General features: G+C 43.7%; 1 protein-coding gene across 1 annotated transcript; it reads left to right on the top strand.

Moving 5' to 3' along the window:
• The first annotated feature begins 336 nt into the window (after positions 1–336).
• Positions 337–19,822, top strand: LOC122703514 (histone-lysine N-methyltransferase PRDM9-like). The gene is made up of 11 exons (XM_043917826.1): positions 337–412; positions 820–936; positions 1,238–1,345; positions 5,509–5,558; positions 7,301–7,457; positions 8,286–8,387; positions 15,427–15,698; positions 16,537–16,604; positions 17,700–17,893; positions 19,568–19,621; positions 19,818–19,822. Exons 1-11 carry the CDS (start codon positions 337–339, stop codon positions 19,820–19,822), a joined length of 1,203 nt encoding a protein of 400 aa, XP_043773761.1.
• The last annotated feature ends 888 nt before the right edge of the window (positions 19,823–20,710 follow it).

Below are 20,710 nucleotides of genomic sequence, written 5' to 3'. Positions count from 1 at the left end.
CTGATTTCAGCCTGACCCCAGTCCAGCAGTTAGGGGTTTCCGGGTCTCCTCAAGAATTCCTCCGTCACCCACAGACACATCCCTCCCAGTGCCTTCCCTCAGAGGGGCTGAATTGTAGGGGAACCAAAGAAACCAAATCTAGTTCACATTAGGCTGATCTGTCATATCTAGTCAGGATCCATCCATCCCACCAATACCCTCACCCTGACTTTCCCCTCACCTTCCTGCCCTGGACACTCCACCCAAGGAAGACACACCAGGCTCTGGACACTGGTCTGGGCCATCTCAGCACCTTCTTCTTCCACAGGCACCTTGGCCTTGAGCACTCCAATGGCCATGAGGCCAAACAGGTCTCCAGAGGAGAGCACTGAGGAAGATGCTGGGAGAACAGAGTGGAAGCCTACGGTGAGAGGTGGAGGCGGCAAAGCTGGGCTCTAAGCCAGCTCTATAGGAAGGACATGGTGCTGGTCCCTGAAGCACCACAGACTGCTTGCCTGGGCAGCTGAATGAACTTCCCTGTGACTGTACACAGGATGGGAATGCCTGGTCCTGTCTGAGATGGTGGGGGTGGAGTGGGACAAAACAGGACACTAGCTTCGTCAACTGCTCTGTGTCCAGGGAGAGTTAGGAAAATGCTCAGCGTTTGTTCAGGTAAGCAGGACACAGTCGGGAAGGAAAGTCTTCATCCCTGTCTCACACAGACCATCCAGTAGCTTCAGGCTACTCCCTGCACAAAAGGTGGAGGAGAAGGCCCAGCTCTAAGGTCTGACTTAGATTAGTAAATCACTGATGAAATCTATTATTTTCCTTAGGCCAAAGATGCTTTCAAAGACATCTCCGTATACTTCTCCAAGGAACAATGGGAAAAGATGGGAGAATGGGAAAAAATCCGATATAGGAATATGAAAAGAAACTATGAAGCGCTGATTGCTATAGGTAACAGGAAGTGCTGGGTGCCTGTGAGCCTGGGAAACATGAAACAGGTCTTCACCCTCACTGTTCACTTGGCCAGCTCTTAGGTGGCTTCATCTGCTCACAGTTCCCTTTTGTGTGGAGACTAAGGAAATGTTTACAGTTTTGTACCAAAGGGAGGTTGACCCTGCAGTGCACAGCTCACCTCTTGCCTTATTCTAGATTCCCCCAGCCCATCCTACAGATTTCCTTGACTTTGTGACACTTCCCATTGCTTCTATGCTTTGTTTCTCCTTCTTAGAACAAATGTTTTGCTTCTTTCCAGGTTTCAGAGCCACTCGACCGGATTTCATGCATCACCGCAGGCAGGTTATCAAGCCCCAGGTAGATGACACTGAGGATTCTGATGAAGAATGGACACCAAGGCAGCAAGGTGAGAGGCCAGGAGGATTTGGAGGTGTCTTCCTGAAACCAGCCTGGGCTTAGGTCTCAACTACATCTCAGCCAGTAATAGAGAAAACATAATTTTCAGCATTCCGAAGTGGTTGTGGCTGAATATTGACATTAGCCTGAATGAAGATGAATGTATAGGTTTTCCAGTGTAATTCTCAAAAGTTTTATGGTTAAAATTTATCATTCTTTTTACAAAGAATTATTTTTGCTAAACATTCTTAGTGAAAGGCAGTTAAAGAAACCTTAGAAATAAATTCACCAAACAGATTTATTACTAATCTCATTGGTTATTGGATTAAATCTCTTCGAAGAGGAAATGATTAACATATTATGTCAAGATACATTATTTATGTATGTATATAAAACAAAACCTGTGATCTTCTTACCCTAAGGTTAAACTAATTCTTTATTTTGATTCTGGGAAAGGGTTGGAGAGAACTATTTATTCTCCATGATCTTTCCCACATTTCACTGACCAGAGATGGCATCAGGTAAATAAAATGAAGTGCACTTATTATAAAATAGAAGTGAGCAGCTCACTTCCTCTTCTGCTGCTCAAAGAGTTTAGAAGAGTTAATCTGCCTAGACTGGAGGAAACAATTTAGATAGTTCTATGATTCTCCATCTATGAATTTCTGTTCTCCCAGATTTTTAAAAATTATTTATTTAGTTTTGGCTGCACTGGGTCTTCATTGCTGTCCATGGGCTTTCTCTGGTTGCGGTGAGTGTCTTCTTGTTGCAGAGCACGTGCAGGCTCTGTAGTTTGTAAAACACAGGCTTAGCTGCCCCGCAGAAAGTGGAATCTTCCTGGACCAGCCATCAAACCTGTGTCCTCTGCATTTGCAGGCAGATTCTCATCCACTGTGCACCAGGGAAGTCCCTCTGTTCCCTGAGGTTATTAAAACTAGTGAAAGGGACATGAAAAGCAAACATTTGGTTGTCTGCAAAGGTTTTGACATAAGGAGAGATTCTTCACAGGGAATACATACGCCTCGGTTCACCACACGCCTGCACGTCTTTATTTACCTTTTTAACAACTTCTGAGTGTATGGCACACTGTTGCTAACTATGTGCACATTAGTGTTAGTGGCCATAGTGCTAATCGCTCAGTCATGTCTGACTCTGCGTACCCATAGACTGTAGCCCATCAGGCTCCTCTGTCCGTGGGATTCTCTAGGCAAGAATCCTAGAGTGGGTTGCCATCTCCTGCTCCAGGTGATCTTCCCAACCCAGGGATTGAGCCTGCATCTGTTGCATCACCTGCATTGCAGGTGGATTTTTTACCACTGAGCCACAGGGGATATATATACACATTGATGTATAACAAATCTGTAGAAATGATACATCTTGCATAACTGAAGCCCTAACCCACTGAGTAAGAATTCTCCAATCCTTCCTCCTCACAGCCCTTGGCAACCACGATTATATTTTCTGTTTCCATGGATTTGATTAATTTAGATACCTCATAGAAGTGGAAGTGGGCAATATTTCTCATTTTTGATTGGTTCATTTCACTTAGTAAAATATCATCAAGGCCCATCCATGATGTAGCATGTGACAGAATTCTTTTTTAAGGCTTCAAAGCATTCCGTTGTGTGCATGTGGATGTAAGAGCTATAATATATATCTTATATATAATCTTTATCTTTTATCCACCAATGAACATTTAGGTTGCTTACACACCTTGCCCATTGGGAATAATGCAGCAGTGACCATACATGTGCCCACTATTTATTCAATAACTTGCTTTCAATTTTTTATGGAAATACACTTTTGATTGGGATTGCTAGATCATACAGCAGTTCTAATTTTCTGTGGAAACTCCATACTGCTTTCTAGAAAGCTTGCAACATTTTACATTGCCAACAATAGTGTATAAGTGTTACAATTTCTCCATATCCTTACCAAGCTTGCTATTGTCTTCTTAGACATATTGCCCATCACAGAAGGTTTCAGTTTGTATTTCCCTATTGATTAGTAATATTGAGCATCTTTTCATATGTTTGTTGGCCATTTGTATATTTTCTCTGGAGAAATGCCTATTCAATTCCTTCTCTCACTGTTAGTCAGCTCTGACTGCCATAACGAAGCAGACTGCATTCCTTAAACCACAGAAATTTGTTTTCTTAAAAGGCTGGAGTGTGGAAATTTGATATCAAGGTGCCATCATGGTCAATCAGGGTCTCTTCCTGGCTTATAGTTAGCCTTCATACTGGTGTATGCTTAGTAACCCCTTATCAGATGCATATTTTACAAATATTTTCTACCATCCTCTAGGTGGCCTTTTCAACTCTGTTCAGTGTCCTTTGCTGCACAGAGGTCTTAAGATTAATCTCATTTGTCTATTTTTACTTTGTTCCTAATACTTGTGCACTTGGCACCATATCTAAGAAATCATTGCTGTTTCAGTGTCGTGAAGCTTCACCCTTGTTGTCTTCTAAGAGTCTTATCAAGTCTTGTATTTAGGTCTTTCATCCATTCTGAATTGATTTTTCTTCAAGATGTAAGATGTTCATTATTTTGCATATGGATATTTTGTTTCCCCAGCACCATTCATTACAGGGATTAAACTTTCCCCATTATCCTGACACTCTAGATGAAGATCATTAGACCATGTATCCAAGAGTTTATTTCTGGCTGTCTATACTGTTCCATTGATTGACATATCTGTCTTTATGCCAGCCAGCTTCCTCAGTGGCTCAGCAGGTGAAGAATCTGCCTTCAGTGCAGGAGACACAGGAGATGCGGGTTCACTCCATGGGTTAAGAAGATCCCCTGGAGAAGGAAATGGCAACCCTGTCCAGTGTTCTTGCCTGAGAAATCCCCTGGACAGAGGAGCCTGGTGGGCTACAGTCAAAAAGGTCACAAAAAGTCACGAAGACTGAGCGACTAAGGATACATTTTTTGCTAAATCTACACTCTTTTGGTTCCTGTACCTTTGTAGTATGTTCTGAAATCAGAGGCCTCCAGCTTTGCTGTTCTTTCTAAGATTGCTTTGCCTATTTGGGGTGCTCTGAGATTCCGTGTTAACTGTTGGATGGATTTTCTATATCTGAAAAAAATTCCATTGGGATTTTAATAGGAATTGCATTGAATCTTTAAATTGCCTTGGGTAGTATGAACAGCTTAATAATATTAAGCCTCCAAATCCATAAACACGAGACACCTATCTATTTATTTATGTCAGATTCCTTTCAGCAATATTTTGTAGTTTTCAACATATAAGTCTTTCATCTCCTTAAGTTTACTCCTAATTACTTCATTCTTTTCAATGCTATTATAAATAAGATTATTTGTCCAGTGGCTAAGACTCCACACTCCCAATGCAGAGAACATGGGTTCAGTCCCTAGTCAGGGAATTAGATCCCACATGCCGCAACAAAGACCTGGCACAAACAAATAAATAAAAATAAATATATTGTTTTTTAATTCAGCTGTTCAGTATAGCTTTAAAAAAATAAAAAATAAATAGGATTGTTTTCTTACTTTCCTTTCTGGAATGGTCATTCTTCATGCATGGAAAGATATTTGAATGTTGATTTTGTACCGTGCAACTTTCTGTGCAGGATTTTTGTGTGTGTGGATTTAAAGATATTTCTGCACATAAAACCATGCCCCTGTGAACAGACATAATTTTACTTCTTTCTTTCCAAATGGAAGCCTTTTGTTTCCATTTCTAACCTAAAGCCCTGGCTAGGAGTTCTAATATTATGGTGAACAGAAATGTAGATATCAGGCATCCTTGCCTTTTTTTCTGGATCATAGAAGTTTTCAGCTTTTCACTGATGACTATGATGTTAGAGGTAGACTTTCAACATATGACCTTTATTATATTGCAGTCACTTCCTCGTATTTCTACATTGATGAGTAGTTTTGTCATAAAAGGCTACTAAATTTATTACTTTATGAACATCAGATGAGGCACAGATGAAGTTTCATTTTTTTTTTTTTTTAATTTTAAGAAAATTATGTAATGCTCCCAGTGGAAGCATAGAAGTTGATGATATAGAAATCATCTTCCATTCCTCCTTTGCTAATCATTGTCTTTGTCACTCTCTGGCTTAGATTTATGTCTCCTTAGTTAGAATACCCAGAGTTTGGAAATATTTACCAACCAAAACACTGATTCTCACCTCTTTTTAGGTAAACCTTCTTCGATGGCCTTCAGAGTAGAGCACAGTAAACACCAGAAGGTGAGTATTTCCCAAATCCTGTTGCCAAAATGTCCTCCTCATGGATCCAGTTACAGGTGAAAATAGGAGAAAACACGGAGATCCTGGAGATGGCTGCCTTCCTGCCCTGGATCTTTAGCACACTGTCTGATATCATCACCACCTTTACAGTTAGTAAGAACAACAGCAGTAGTAGGCGGTTCTGTTGTTACATTATTTTCATAATATTTCAGACTTTAAGCATTTTATATGAATAAACTTACTTAAACCTTAAATCAATCCTACAGTACCTATAAGTAGGTATATAGCTATCACCATTATAGATCCAGAAAATGAGGTAAAAAACCTTTGATTATATGTCTGAGATCACAGTATCATTGGTAGTGCAATCTAAACCAATGCACGTTCTCTAAACCCTTTACAAACTGATTAAAACTCCCATAGTTCTCTGAAGCTTATTCATACATCTTTATATCATTCATCTGAGAGATGTTTTCAACCTCAGTTCTTTTGTGCTGTGCTAGGGAGGGATATGCTGAGACATCTGACTAAGGGAAGCTAAGGACATGCTGGGCAGTTTGTAGAGTGGACAGTCCAAGATGAAGAAGGAGACAGGATCCCTACCTCAGAGCCTCCCACTCCAATAAGAGGAAGCAACTCGCCACCCTGAGAAGCCTCAGGGTTATGACTGAAAAGCAACAAATAAGAAAATAACAGAAGGACGTCACATAGATTACCCACTTTTGAGTAGAAACTCATCATCTGGGCATCATTTCAAATGCTCCTTCTTGCAGGAGGAGTAACAGCTCCTCCTCTGAGCTCTAACAGGCAACTCTCCTGTTTGGAATCATGTGTTTAGCCTGCCCCTGTGTTGTGAGCTTTGGGAGCCTAGCCCACACCCATTCACTCTCAGAAGTCCAGGCCCAGCTCAAAGCCCCTGAGGGACCCTGAATGTTTTGTGAATGAGTGACTCCACATTTAAGCATTCATCTAGGAGTAGAAAGGTCAAAGAATGCTGAAGATAGTATCTGTGAGCTGGACTTCAATTATAGATGCAGTTTAGGGAATAAATTGATACCAGGGATGTACGCTCACGTTCTAACTGTATTAAATAGCTCACACAACAATTTGTTGAAGGTTATTAAATTTCATGTCCACTATAATATTAAGAATTAGCCTGCATACCAATGAATGGATCAGGAAACTAAGCAGAACCAGCTAGTCATACAGCCTTGTTCAAGGAGAACTGATGAGACCAGCTACTTTAATTCCAAACATTGTCTCTAGGACATGGCAACCTGCAACTTTCATCTCATTTTCTTTATTGTCTAAATGTGTTTCTGCCGATCGTCTTTTCTCTTCTTAATCTCACTGCTTTGTCACCTTATTTTCCAGATGTGTTTTGTCCCCTCTGTAATTTTCCATACTTCCTCATCCATCAAAGGGCCACTAATTAATAAAACACCCCTGATTCTCTCTACGAGCTCTTACCCTCTTCTTTCCCTGACCTCCACCTATTCTTCCTCCCTTGCTCTCACTTTTATGCAGAAAGTTGAAGGGGAAGAACCTTAAGATATGAATTCTAGCTTTGATTCACTATCCACCTAGGCCCTTTTGTTACACTCCAATGTTCAGACCCACCCCCCTCCAAATCAGGTATTTCTAAGAATTGTCAAATATTAACTAAAATCATGCATGTGAAAACACTTCATAAAGTCCTAAAGAACTAAAGAACTGCATGTTGTCTCTTACTCACATGGAAGAGAATGTCCAGGGCCCCATTAAGTAAGGAATCTAGTTTGAAGGAATTGCCGGGAGCAGCAAAATCGCTGAAGACGAGTGGCTCCAAGCAGGCTCAGAAACCAGTGCCCCATCACAGAAAAGCAAGGACCCCTGGACAGCACCCCAGACAAAAAGTCGGTAAGAGAAATTTGGGGGAGTTCCTCTAATTCCTCTAATCCCTGTAGAAAAACTAATAAGTATGGCCTAGGTGTGTGGCACGGACTTTGGGTAGGCATGGGTTTAAGCTGGACTGATCTGAGACATGAAGTTAGCCCTGGGGCCTTGGGAAAATCTTATACATTTTCTGAGGTCCCGGTTGCTATCTGGAAAGTGAAGATACGGATACATAACTCATACGATGCTTGAAAGCCTTACATTAAATGCAAAAGTCTGACATCTACAAGTACTTCAATATATCCAGCTGTGATGATGGGAACCGTGCTTTGTTAGTGTTTATGCCCAGATCTCTGCTCATGTGCCCTTACATGTCATGTGCCCTTAACATATGTTTTCTGAGTAGATGTGTCGGTGAACTATTTCCTAAGTAGGAAGGTTTGGAAGTTAAACCTACTAACGGGAAGTGCAGGATGCTATCACTGAACTGGGCATCTGTGGTCAGTGGAGCCTCAGTCTCCTGAACCTGTAGTTAAAGGGAGAAGAAAGAAAGTATAGAGAAGGGACTTCTTGGGGGTGAAGTGGTTAAGGCTCCACACTTCCACTGCAGGAGGTGTGGGTTCCATTCCTGGTCGGGGAACTAAGATCCCACAAGCCATGCAGTGTGGCCAAGAAATAAATAATGTAACATGAAAACATAAAATTACAAAAGTAAAAGTTTGAAAAATACATGTAAGAAAGTTTTAACAACGTGTATAGATGGACAGGTAGGAGAACTCACACTTTCTGATAAAACAGGGACTAACTCCCCAGACCCCATCAGCCTTGCTTAGCTTCTGTTCTCCATCTTAGAACTCAGAAGAAGGGAGACTGGAGTGAGGAGGTACAGTCTACGGGAAAGAAAGGGCCACGTGTACCAAGAGGTCAGCGAGCCCCAGGATGACGACTACCTCTGTGAGTGACCCCGCTGGCCCACTCACGGAGAAGGGGCTATGAGGCCTTGGTCCACTAACCTCACCTCACCATCTGGTCCCCCGGTCATCCCCTTCCTCTATGACTTGGGGTGCAGGATCGAGGCCAAATGCCATTGTTGCAGGAAGGGGGAGCCCTTCCAGGGCCTGAAACTGGGCTCTTGTCTAACACTCGGAAATGAATTGTCCAAGGAGACACGTGCTGACAAAGCAAGAGATTTTATTGGGAAGGGCACCCAGGTGGAGAGCAGTAGGTAAGAGAACCCAGGAGAACTGCTCTTCCTCGTGGCTCACAGTCTCAGGTTTTATGGTGATGGGATTATTTTCCGGGTAGTCTTTGGTGAATCATTTTAATTCAGAGTCTTTCCTGGTGGCGCACGAATCTCTCAGCCAGGATGGATGCTAGCGAGAGGGATTCTGGGAAGTGGACAGACATGCGGTGTCTCCTTTTGACCTTTCCCGAACTCTTCCGGTTGGTGGTGGCTTATTAGTTCTGTATTCCTTATCAGGATCTCCTGTCATAAAACAACTCATGCAAATGGTTACTATGGTGCCTGGCCAGGGTGGGCAGTTTCAATCAGTGTGCTTCCCCTAACAACTTCCCCCCGAGAGACTTTATACTCAAGATGATTCTTGGGAATTGGGGCAGAGGTCTCTTTCTTCTGTAAATTTTTCCTGCTGTGCCTGGGCATAGGCCTGCCTAGCAGAGCAGAAGTCTCTCTCTACCTGATCTAAGTTGGGGTGTTCTTTATCTGAAACCAGCTTTTACTCTAGTAATAACAGCAATTTAGTTTGAAACTGTTGGCGCCTCTCAGAGATGAAATAGACAGGGGCCAAACAGGAGACCTTACAGGATGGTCATCACTGGTCCCCAGAAATAGGAGGCAACATTTGGAGTGAGGGCTGCAGGGTTTGTGACTTTTTTTTTGTTTGTTTTTTTGCTTGGCTGGTGGTGAAGGAACAGAGCTGTGCTCCAGGAATCTTGTGTTTAGTCTGAAGTTACCATCTTCCACCTGGGTGGTGGCTCCAGCTCCGTAGAAGAACTCAAAAGACATTGTTATGCGTATTTCTTTGAGTAGGAACCAGGACCCTGTCTCAAGGCTGTACCACCATTTGATTGTTTCTCCTGTTTCGGTATTCTCTCCCTTCCCTGATTTGCAATCGTTTGAATCTACCCTTTGGAACTCAGGGAAGGTCAAGGAGGCTGAATGAAGCCTATATCTTACAGATAAGAAACGGAGAACACACAGCAGATCTGTACTCCAGAGTCGCCACCCACAGAGTCCTGCTCAGTTTTAATTTAGGGAACAGGGCAACTATGACTGTGATAAATTTTTGTCAAAATGGGGCATAGGACCGCCTCAGCTTGGAGAAGAGACACTGAATTGGAAGTATTCCTGAGCTCTAAGTCCTAGATCTGAGCCTTGTATGATTAAAATCTCAATCTTTTGGTCTGCCATTTTGTTGTAACAGACGCAATTAGTAGTAGCTGGAGGAGGGATAACTGGAATTTTAATAGACAAAATAAATCTCTTTTTTTTTAAGAATAGGCCTGAAACCCAGTCTAGTCCTGCCACTTCACGGAGACTTTTAGCCAGGTGGCCAGTTGTCTCGTTTTATAAAAAGTAAGGTAGAAGTTATTAGAATCCAGCAGACATTGTTTTGATAATGGTGGCATCTAAGCCTGACACGACTCAGAAAACTCAAGTGTTTAGCAATATAACGTCTAATCTGAAATTACACCCATAGTAACACCTGGTTATTTTCCAGGATGTCTGAACCATAGCTGAGTACTCTATTTTGACTTTTAGTTGTAAAATTTTCCTTAATAGCCAAAGCAGATGTCACCATTACTGACGTCAGTGTTTCTCTAGGTATGAGAAGATGCAAGAATTGGGACTAATAAAATCTCTTGAAAAGATCTAACTATCTGAAGGCCTGTTCTGCCAGTTTTTTTCAGAGCACCGAGTGCCTCATTCCTGATTTTCACCCTGAACTCCTTTCAGGGCTGTTGAAAGTCAGCAGTTGCACAGGCCGTGATTTAATCTCTGTAGATGTAGATGGCAAGTGTCAATCTTCAGTTGGCAGAGCCCCTTTTTGCTCATAAACTTGACCATGATTTTGAGGGGGGCATTTCATGACCATTTTATCCCATGGTGCTGAGAATGTCCATTTTCAGGCTTGGCAAAGATTTTGTTGACAGGCCACTCAATGTGCTGTTACTGGACTAGGCCATTAAACAGTATCCAAAATTCTCTGGACCACCTGTCTTACTAGCCTTTTGGTCCAGGAAGACATTCCCTCTTGTTGCTTTTTTTCATATCTAGAGTTACACTGTTATCATCATCGATCTCATAGGGAACTATATATTATTTTATCAGAGGCCCCAGTCACACATTTGGCAGTGTAAGAAAGAGCAGTTTTGTTAAACAGGTGAAATACAAAGAGCATAGCCAGCAGTATTAGTAAAGTCACAAGTAAGACTTAAGAGCTTCCATTAGATGTAGCCCAGTATATCCCAGGTCGTCTGACTGAGTCTACTCTGTACGAATCTTTATCTTGCACGGAAATTATCCATTGGCACCACCATCTATAAGGCACATAGCCCAGTGTAACTCAGGTCGTCTGACTTAGTCTACTCTGTACAAATCTTTATCTTTCAGGGAAATTATACATTGGCACCACCGTCTATAAGGCACATAGCCCAGTTTTTTAGTGTTACTAGACTGATTATCCTTAGTATGATTTAATTGTTTCCAACACAGAGGAGACTTTAAACCTAAATTACCATAGCATGGTGTTATCTATATAAATCCTTCTCATAATTGTGGGAGTTGTTTTTTTTTTTTTTTTTGCTGAAACTTTTCTTGTTGCTCTGATTAAGCCTGAGTAATAGAAAAAAGCTCAAATTTATGGCCAGAGTCAGAGCAGGCATAATTAATTGGCCCAGTGAGAGGATCCCGTCTAGTAGCATCACAGTGACCTGAATATGACTATAAGTTTTTTTTTTTTAAGTAAATTTTTTCAGGGCCAACCAGTTAGAGTCTTATAGTAGAGAAATTTACCAAGGTAACCCAGAATTAGATACAGGTAATTGGCCACAAACCCAACAATTGGATTGATTTCTAAAACTAGCATAGGATCAGGCCTATGATAGAAAAGCATTTGATTTATATGCAAATGTCTAAGAAGTCAAGAAAACATTATAAATGATCATACGAAGCAGATCCAGCATCTCGGACAAGCTGCCTACCTCTGATGTAGTTGTCTTTTCATCCTGGTGTAGTGTAGTTTTTCCTGTTTGAGCATCATTTGAAGGTGAGATCAGGTCGGCTGTCTTTTCTATAGACCAATCCAGTGTAGGGGCCTTTGGAAGTGGGAATTAATCTAAGAGTTAATTTTCCTTCAGTTTCATTGTGCATGAGCTAGTTAAGAGTACCTGATAAAAAGCCCTTCTATCCAGGTTGGAGACAGTCTCCTAAATTATGTCTTTTTCTAGTCCTGGTTGCAGGTCATGAGGCATCTGATCTTCATCCAAAGATAGATTACTGAGATAAGCTTCAGAAACAAACTTAGGGTGTTCTTTAAGAATTCAATTAAATTTTACATTAATATCACATAACAGCAAAGAACTATCTAAGAAATGAGTCTTACTACATGCAGACCTCCATTAACTGAGATGTAACATTTTTTTGAAATATCTTTTTTTTTCCTAAAGTTACCCTCATTTTTATCAAACCAAATTAAGGCTAGTTTGTTTGCAAAACAGGTCTGTTCTCACTAATTTTGGTCTAATGATTTATATAACCATAATTGTTTATAGACTTTTTATTTTGCTGAAACATTTATAGAATCTCAGACTGAACTTTTACTATAAAACAGGGCTGGGAAACTCACACCAAAGGCTTATCACAGATTTTGTCTAACAAATCAAGGTGAACTCTTCCCTTTTTAAGGTCTCAAAAATTCCTTGATATTTTTCTACCTGTTAGTGAGATAACCTTCCTAGCTCATTTGATAAACTTACTGGAAACCTAAGAGTTCCAAATTTCTGGAGGAGTCAGATAGAGAGAAAATATAATTGTTTTGTTCATAACGTATAATTTTACCAAATTATTTTCATAATTAGTTTGAGAGGAAGGTTTTCCTTACTCCCGGAAAACACAAGATTCAAACCTGTAATTTTTTTAGATAGAAACCATAAGTTATAAGCATATTTGCTGGTTCATTCAGTCCTTTGTTAACTTTTGTGTTTTAGGTTTCTAATTAGAACACCAAGACATATCAAAATGTTAAGAACTCCATATAATTTCTAGGATATCTGTATTAGTAATTTTATCATACATTATAACATGAGCAGATTTATTACTCATTTGATAATCTTTTTTGTGTAATTTAACCAACCAAATAAACACAGTTTAATATCTCTCTTTGGGATGTTTCAGGGGCCCTCTGAAGCACCCCAAAGTTAGCTAGAGGTCAAAGGAACTTCAAAAGAATTCGATTTAGGAAGTTTTATTGAAAAGATCAATTAAAAGCGTTTAGAACATTTGGTCAGATTTAGTCAATGTTGATGGGTGTATCATTTAGCTTGTTGGTATGTCACAATGGGCGTAAATACCAAGGCTCAAGGTCTAGTGAAAGTCAGCTCCGCCATCTTGGACCTAAGGGGCTCTAACCAGTTTTCTTATGACCCTGTCATTCCTAACAAAATCCATTTACCTAACTAATTGTAATCCAATTTTAGAAAATCCTGATCATGCATAACTCTTTTTAGTATTTCTTCATACTTTTTTACTGAAAGCACACTTCCTGCTTTCCTTTAGCAACCAAGAGCTAACTTTTATATTAGCATTTTATAGATTGGTGAACATAAATACCAGTGATAATTTCTAAAACCCTTGCTTTCTTAAAACATTTTAGGATGGCATCAAACATTATTCATTTATAGTCCCAAATCTCTTTAGTTTTTCTGTAAAAGGAAATCAGTGTTTAGTAGTAAATGTTTCAAAATCTTATTTCATTTGGAAATGACCTAATTATTTAATAGACTTCCAATACTTAGTTTAGCACAACCCTTAGAAATTCAAGTTACGCCAATCTGGGGAGACTATTGTAGACAGATATTTTTAAAGAATAATTATTCTTAATAGAGTTTATATACAAACTCATACCTCATTTACATTTTTTAGAAGTTTTTTCACTCGAGGTAATTTCCTTGTTGACAAACTTGTAAGAGGTATAATATTTAACTTATATTAAACCTAAATACAATGAAAATATTCTACTTGATGTTAATTACTCTAAGACATGTCTATATTAGATAGGTCAACAAACAAACATTAATATCAGGTATTTAGTACTGAATATTTCCCAGTTCACCTAAACCTGGAATTTAGTGTTTAATTTAGAATTATTTGATTTGTAAGCACTTACCTTTTTTTAAGCCAATTAAATAGAGCTAATTTACAAGTTAACCTAAAAAATATTACCCAGAGACAAAGATATACCAAAACATATTTGGACAGACACAGTGCAAGATCTAGCTTCATTTTCTAAGTTTGGTCATGAATTAGATATTACAATATAAAATTTACTAGTTTATAAAAAAGTTGAAATAAATAACACTTTTAAAGGCTTTTTTCCTTTTTCTCTCAGTCTCAGGAGTTAGAGATGGTCTATATAAGTGTTCCTGAGAGCCCTGGTCTCAAGGCACAGGGAAAGAAAATCAAGTTCTAACAAAATGGCAGCAGGTCTAAATGGTGGCCAGACAAAGAAAAATGGCCGTCACAAATCACAATACAGAACAGAGTTAAAACACACACATATAAACCTGGCAGTCCTCATCAGACACTCCCTTAAATACAAGAATACAGTCTCTCAGAAAACCTTCCATAGAGACACAAAACTTCAGATGTCTTCAAAGATTTCAAAAGGAGGAAAGGAAGCCAGGTTGAAAGAAGGAGGAGGAGGCGGGAAAGGGGGGCAAAAGGGGTGGCCTTACAGACGTCTCCTGCCAACTGCAGACACCCAGGCATTATGGGACTTTTCCCTGGGCTTCCAGAAAAGGGAGGACTGGAACCCGGCCCTACCAGAAACCAGACCAGAAAATTCGAGTTCTCTGCCAAGAGGAGGTGATAGGTCTCCAATCCTCAGCTCAAGCTGAGGCCCTTCAACCAGATTCCTGCGTCCAGGACCAGGGGACTAGAAAAATGGGAAGGATAGGAAGGGCTAGGGAGAGGAAAGAGAGAGGGAAGGGGAGAGGTCAACAAAGTCTCTTGTTCCTTACCGGTCGGGGCACTCTGGGCAGTTGTCCGCATCAGTAAAAGACCAGGGACAAAAGGGTCCCAGTTGCAGCCGCTGGGTCTGGCCCATTGGTAGGCAAGCTGGCCCCTGAGTACCCCAAGTGGTCAGGATATCAGTCTCAGTGAAGAAGAGTCCCACCAGAGTCGCCATTTGTTGCAGGAAGGGGGACCCCTTCCAGGGCCCAAAACTGGGCTCTTGTCTAACACTAGGAAATGAATTGTCCAAGGAGACACATGCTAACAAAGCAGGAGATTTTGTTAGGAAAGGGCACCTGGGCGGAGAGCAGTAGGTAAGGGAACCCAGGAGAACTGCTCTGCCTCGTGGCTCACAGTCTCAGGTTTTAAGGTGATGGGATTAGTTTCCGGGTGGTCTTTGGCGAATCATTTTAATTCAGAGTCTTTCCTGGTGGCTGACGCATCCCTCAGCCAAGGTGGATGCTAGAGAGAGGGATTCTGGGAAGTGGACAGACATGCGGTGTCTCCTTTTGATCTTTCCCAAACTCTTCCGGTTGGTGGTGGCTTATTAGTTCCGTATTCCTTATCAGGATCTCCTGTCATAAAACAACTCATGCAAATGGTTACTATGGTGTCTGACCAGGGTGGGCAGTCTCAATCAGTGTGCTTCCCCTAACACCATGAGTGCCCCAGTTCTTTCGAGGAGGTCGTTACGACCAGCAACATCACTATACCTCCTCTCATCCCTGTTCTCACCTCCAGATTGCGAGGAGTGTCAGAACTTCTTCATCGACAGCTGTGCTGCCCATGGGCCCCCAACCTTTGTAAAGGACTGTGCAGTGGAAAAGGGGCATGCCAATCGCTCAGCCCTCACGCTGCCCCCTGGGTTAAGCATCAGACTGTCGGGCATCCCTGACGCTGGGCTTGGAGTGTGGAACGAGGCAGCAGATCTGCCGCTGGGCCTGCACTTTGGACCCTATGAGGGCCAGATCACAGACGATGAAGAGGCCGCCAACAGTGGATACGCCTGGCTGGTGAGAAGCACCCCTTTCCCTGTCCTCTGGCCTCTAATGGCTTGTATGTGGTGGGGAGTACTTCATGTCTACATGCAAGGACGCACATGGTGATAACACGGTCAGCAATGACACAGTCAGCCCTGGGTACTGTGTGCCCTGGGCGTCAACAGAAGACTTCCCTCTAAAGGTGAGAGGAGAGGTGGGACCACAGTGTAGAGACACTCAGGACTTCTATCTAAAGGTCAGAGGAGAGGTGGGACCACAGTGTAGAGACACTCAGGACCTCTATCTAAAGATCAGAGGAGTGGTGGGACCACAGTGTACAGACACTCAGGACCTCTATCTAAAGGTCAGAGTCGAAGTGGGAACACAGTGTACAGACACTCAGGAACTCTATGAAAAGGTCAGAGGAGTGGTGGGACCACAGTGTAGAGACACTCAGGACCTCTATCTAAAGGTCAGAGGAGAGGTGGGACCACAGTGTACAGACACTCAGGACCTCTATCTAAAGGTCAGAGGAGAGGTGGGAACACAGTGTACAGACACTCAGGAACTCTATGAAAAGGTCAGAGGAGCGGTGGGACCACAGTGTAGAGACACTCAGGACCTCTATCTAAGGGTCAGAGGAGAGGTGGGACCACTGTGTGGCTCCCTTGTGGAGCCCTTCCCTTCAATGAACCAAGAGACTCAGACTTGCAATGATGAGTAAGGGGCTTACCGTGTGGTCCGACTGGCACGTGAATCCATGCAGGCTGAAAAGCACCAATGACTACAGAGGGAAATAGCTCTTCTATATCTTCCTACCAAAAAAAAGAAAAGAAAGAGGAAAGCTTGTAACTCTTTCTCTGACACTCAGATCACCAAAGGGAGGAACTGCTATGAGTATGTGGATGGAAAGGACACGTCTTGGGCCAACTGGATGAGGTGAGTGCAGTGAGTCTCCAGTGTGTAGACATTGAGACTCCCTCCATCCCACGCCCCTTTCCTTCTCAACCCGGCTCCCTCAACAGCTTTCACATCTTCTTTCCTCTTTTCCCTCCATATCATGCTCTTTCATTTCAAAAGACACTAGAAAGAAGGAAATAAAAATACGATGTGTGCTGTCAGAATAGAAGTCTATATGCTGAACAAAACTGGTGGACTTGAAAACAACTTGAGGAGTCTAGATTCACCAGGGACACTTTAACTCACTCAATGGACACTTACAACACACTTTATGTTTCAGTTTAGACAGTGAACTTCGTTACTGAAGCAGATCACACAACCCATGTCCTTTTGGAGAACATACTGCAGACAGACATTAGCCAATTGATTTTAGGAACAGTAACCTTAATTTTTCTATCTTTGAATAGAAAAATACACAGTGCCAGGATAACCGAATACAGGAGACCTTGACTCTATGTGGGCAACAACCTCCTCAGGCTTGGTTGCAGTGAGAAGTGGGCCCTGAGGCCTCGGAAGGAATGGGGGGCAGGATGGCCCTGAATGGGGGCAGGATGGCCCTGAATGGGGCCATTCTCTGAGGGCCTCTCCTTTCATCAGGGCAGGCAGACAGTGAACAAACAATTACTGTTCCGTGTCTCAAGCTATATCAGAGCTCTCTCCAAGTGTCCGTGGGAGGGGGTGGGCAAGCGAATAGGACCCTGGATACACGTAAGGAGATGGGAGATAGCCTGGGAGAGAAGGCAGGCTGGGGTGAGTGCTGAGGGCTGTGTGTTAGCCAAGGAGCACCAAGTCCTGTGGATGAAAGAGAACTTAATTCAAAGTTTAGAGGAGCTGGAGGTCACCAGCCCCACGGACAGTTCAGGTGGAGATGAGTCTGCAACTGGGCTCTGGAAAAATGGCTAATTAGGTAAGGAGAGACAAGCATGGGAATTCACATGGCTTGGCCGAAGGTGTGAACAGAAGGTCCACATGAGGGGCGGCCTCAGAGGCGGAAGGCAAGGAGCTGGGCATGGTCGGAGGGTGGAGGGCACTCATCACCTGAGGTTTCTTTCCCTTTCCCGGCCTCGACCCCAGGTATGTGAACTGTGCCCGGGACGACGAAGAGCAGAACTTGGTGGCCTTCCAGTATCACGGGCAGATCTTCTACCGAACCTGCCAGGTGGTCAGGCCGGGCTGTGAGCTGCTGGTCTGGTACGGGGACGAGTATGGTCAGGACCTTGGCATCAAGCGGAACAGCCGGGGGAAGAGTGAGCTCGCGGCCGGGAGAGGTGAGTGTCAGCCCTCTTCCAGCACCACACCCCATCCTGGGAGCCTCCGTGGTCCCATTTCAGACCAGAGTACAATCCAGTCCAAAGTCAGTTGAGTTGCAATTAAAATGCCTCAGAATTTTATTCTTGTCATATGATTGTTAGGAAAAATTATTATATTAAAAATGCTAGTTCTAATTTTTAATATTTCATGCAAAAAAATGGGTAACATCACCTTCTGCTGAAAGGCTTAGAAGCAAAAAACAACATTTCCAGCACCTACCAGCTTTCTGCCCTTTACCTGTTTCTTCCTCATTTCCTCCCATTTCTAAGCGACACATGTACAGTGATGTGCATTCAGTTACTGTTCCAGTTTGCTGTCATGTGAGTTCATACTCTGTGCCAGATAGGGCTCCACGCACCGAAACAGACAGAACCACTGCCCTGGGGCAGCAGGGGCTTCATGCCACACAGGGGCTGGTGCTCTGAGGAAAACCAGCGCAGGGAGCGTGCCTCGGGTCAGCGTGAGCAGAGGGTGGGGTGTGGTGCAGGACGGTGGGGCAGGGTCTGTGCAGAGATAACGCCTGCCGGAAAGGATTCCAGGCAGGGGAGCAGCCAGTGCTGCAGCCCCATGGCCGGGAAGAGAGGCCATGCCAGGGGTCGTGGGAGGAAGCACAGAGGGAGAGAAGGAGGCTGGATGGGACACGGAAGGCTCAGGGCCTGTGTCCACGTGCAGGCCCCAGGGGTCCTCCTGGGTGACACAGAACAACCGCGCGTCTTTCTGCTGCAAGCAGCATGTTCTCTCTGCTAAGACGATGCTTTGGTTCATTTTTGGGAAGACACAGTAGCGGGAGTCCCCTCAGAGGTCAGTTCATTGCCAGACATGAGGGGAGAGTGGGCTAGCTTAATATGCTTGGGAGTGAGGGTGTGAAGAGTCTGGCTGGAGATGTATTTTTAAATAGGGCTTCCTAGTGCACATTAAATGGACTAAGACTGAATGAAATAAATGAGGTATGAGTACTGGTGAGGTTTGAGAAACGATATGTCTTTATTTTATGATCTATGGGAAACTGAGAGAGGAGCAATTTGTGAACCTGTTTGGGCAGCAGGAGCCAGAGACCTGTAGTCAGTGGGACCTGGGCCGCTCGGTCTCATCCAGTCTCAAACCCACTTCCTGCAGAGATCGACACAAAGGCTGCTCTTTGAACAAGGAGCCACAAAGTCAGATTTACCCACACCTGCTGTAACCACCGCCTGTGCTGCCTCCCATATGCAGAGAACTCCAGGCCAGGCACCCCTAACTTAATAGACCCTTTCCCCTCACAGGGAGCCACTCAGGAGATTTCACCTAAGTCATTAAGTCTTATCCCTCAGTAGGGTAAATACCTGTGGCCACTGTGACATGACATTTCAGACACTTACACGCAGGGAAAGTCCCTGCAGATCCACCTCTATCAGGAGAGATGCTGCCTCTGATGCTGCTCGAAGGTCCCTATCTGGGTGATATGTAGAAAAGACCCCTGACACCAACTTCCTCAATTTCTGTAGATGTAGAGAATAAGAGTGGAGTGGAAATGTGGACTATAAAGACACACTCAATGGGTGACAAATCGTGCACTGTCAACACTTAGATGATTAGTGAGGCAGGCCTGACCACGGCAAACCAGCTACCTGACCAAAAGCTTCCTCTTTCAGCAGAACCGAAGCCCAAGATCCACCCATGTGCCTCCTGCTCTCTGGCCTTCTCCAGTCAGAAATTCCTCAGCCAACACACCCAACACAGTCACCCCTCTCAGAACCTCCTGAGACCATCCGAAAGAGACCTCCTCCATCCAGAGGATCCCTGCCCAGGCAATCAAAATCAGCAATATTCAGATCCACACAGCCCGAGCGACAAACCTGAGGGTCAGGAGGCCAAGGACAGGCCCCAACCTTTGCTGAAAAGGGTAAGGCTGAAGAGGATTTCAAGGGCCTCTTCCTACTCACCCGGAGGACAAATGGGGGGTTCTGGGGTGCATGAGAGAATGAAAGACGAGCCCAGCACAAGCCAGAAACTGAATCCAGAGGACACAGGCACATTGCTCATGGGGGCAGGGGTCGCGGGGATTATGAGGTTCACGTACGGAGAGTGTGGGCAAGGCTCCAAGGACAGGTCAAGTCTCAGCACACACGAGACGACACACACAGGGGAGAAGCCCTATGTTTGTGGGGAGTGTGGGCGAAGCTTCCATTGGAAGTCAGCCCTCATCAGACACCAGAGGACACACACAGGGGAGAAGCCCTGTGTTTGTAGGGAGTGTGGGCGAAGCTTCAGTCAGAAGTCCCATCTCATCAGACACCAGAGGACACACACAGGGGAGAAGCCCTATGTTTGTGGGGAGTGTGGGAGAAGCTTCAATGATAAGTCAAATCTCATCTCACACCAGAGGACACACACAAGGGAGAAGCCCTATGTTTGCAGGGAGTGTGGGCGAAGCTTCAGTCGGAAGTCACTCCTCATCAGACACCAGAGGACACACACAGGGGAGAAGCCCTATGTTTGCGGGGAGTGTGGGCGAACCTTCAGTCACAAGTCCGCCCTCATCAGACACCAGAGGACACACACAGGGGAGAAGCCCTATGTTTGTGGGGAGTGTGGGCGAACCTTCAGTCACAAGTCCGCCCTCATCAGACACCAGAGGACACACACAGGGGAGAAGCCCTATGTTTGCGGGGAGTGTGGGCGAAGCTTCAGTCACAAGTCCGTCCTCATCTCACACGAGAGGACACACACAGGGGAGAAGCCCTATGTTTGCGGGGAGTGAGGGCGAAGCTTCAGTCAGAAGTCCGTCCTCATCA

This window comes from Cervus elaphus, chromosome 1, assembly GCF_910594005.1.
Source record: "Cervus elaphus chromosome 1, mCerEla1.1, whole genome shotgun sequence".
NCBI classification, from domain to species: domain Eukaryota; kingdom Metazoa; phylum Chordata; class Mammalia; order Artiodactyla; family Cervidae; genus Cervus; species Cervus elaphus.
This window is presented reverse-complemented; position numbering and strand designations above follow the sequence as displayed.

Bases quoted from the DNA above. Each gene is read 5' to 3' on its own strand.
- LOC122703514 (XM_043917826.1), top strand. From the start codon at position 337: ATGAGGCCAAACAGGTCTCCAGAGGAGAGCACTGAGGAAGATGCTGGG. The intron at 937-1,237 runs GTAACAGGAAGT...GCTTCTTTCCAG, and splicing joins TGAAGCGCTGATTGCTATAG to GTTTCAGAGCCACTCGACCG. The intron at 16,605-17,699 runs GTGAGTGCAGTG...CCTCGACCCCAG, and splicing joins TCTTGGGCCAACTGGATGAG to GTATGTGAACTGTGCCCGGG.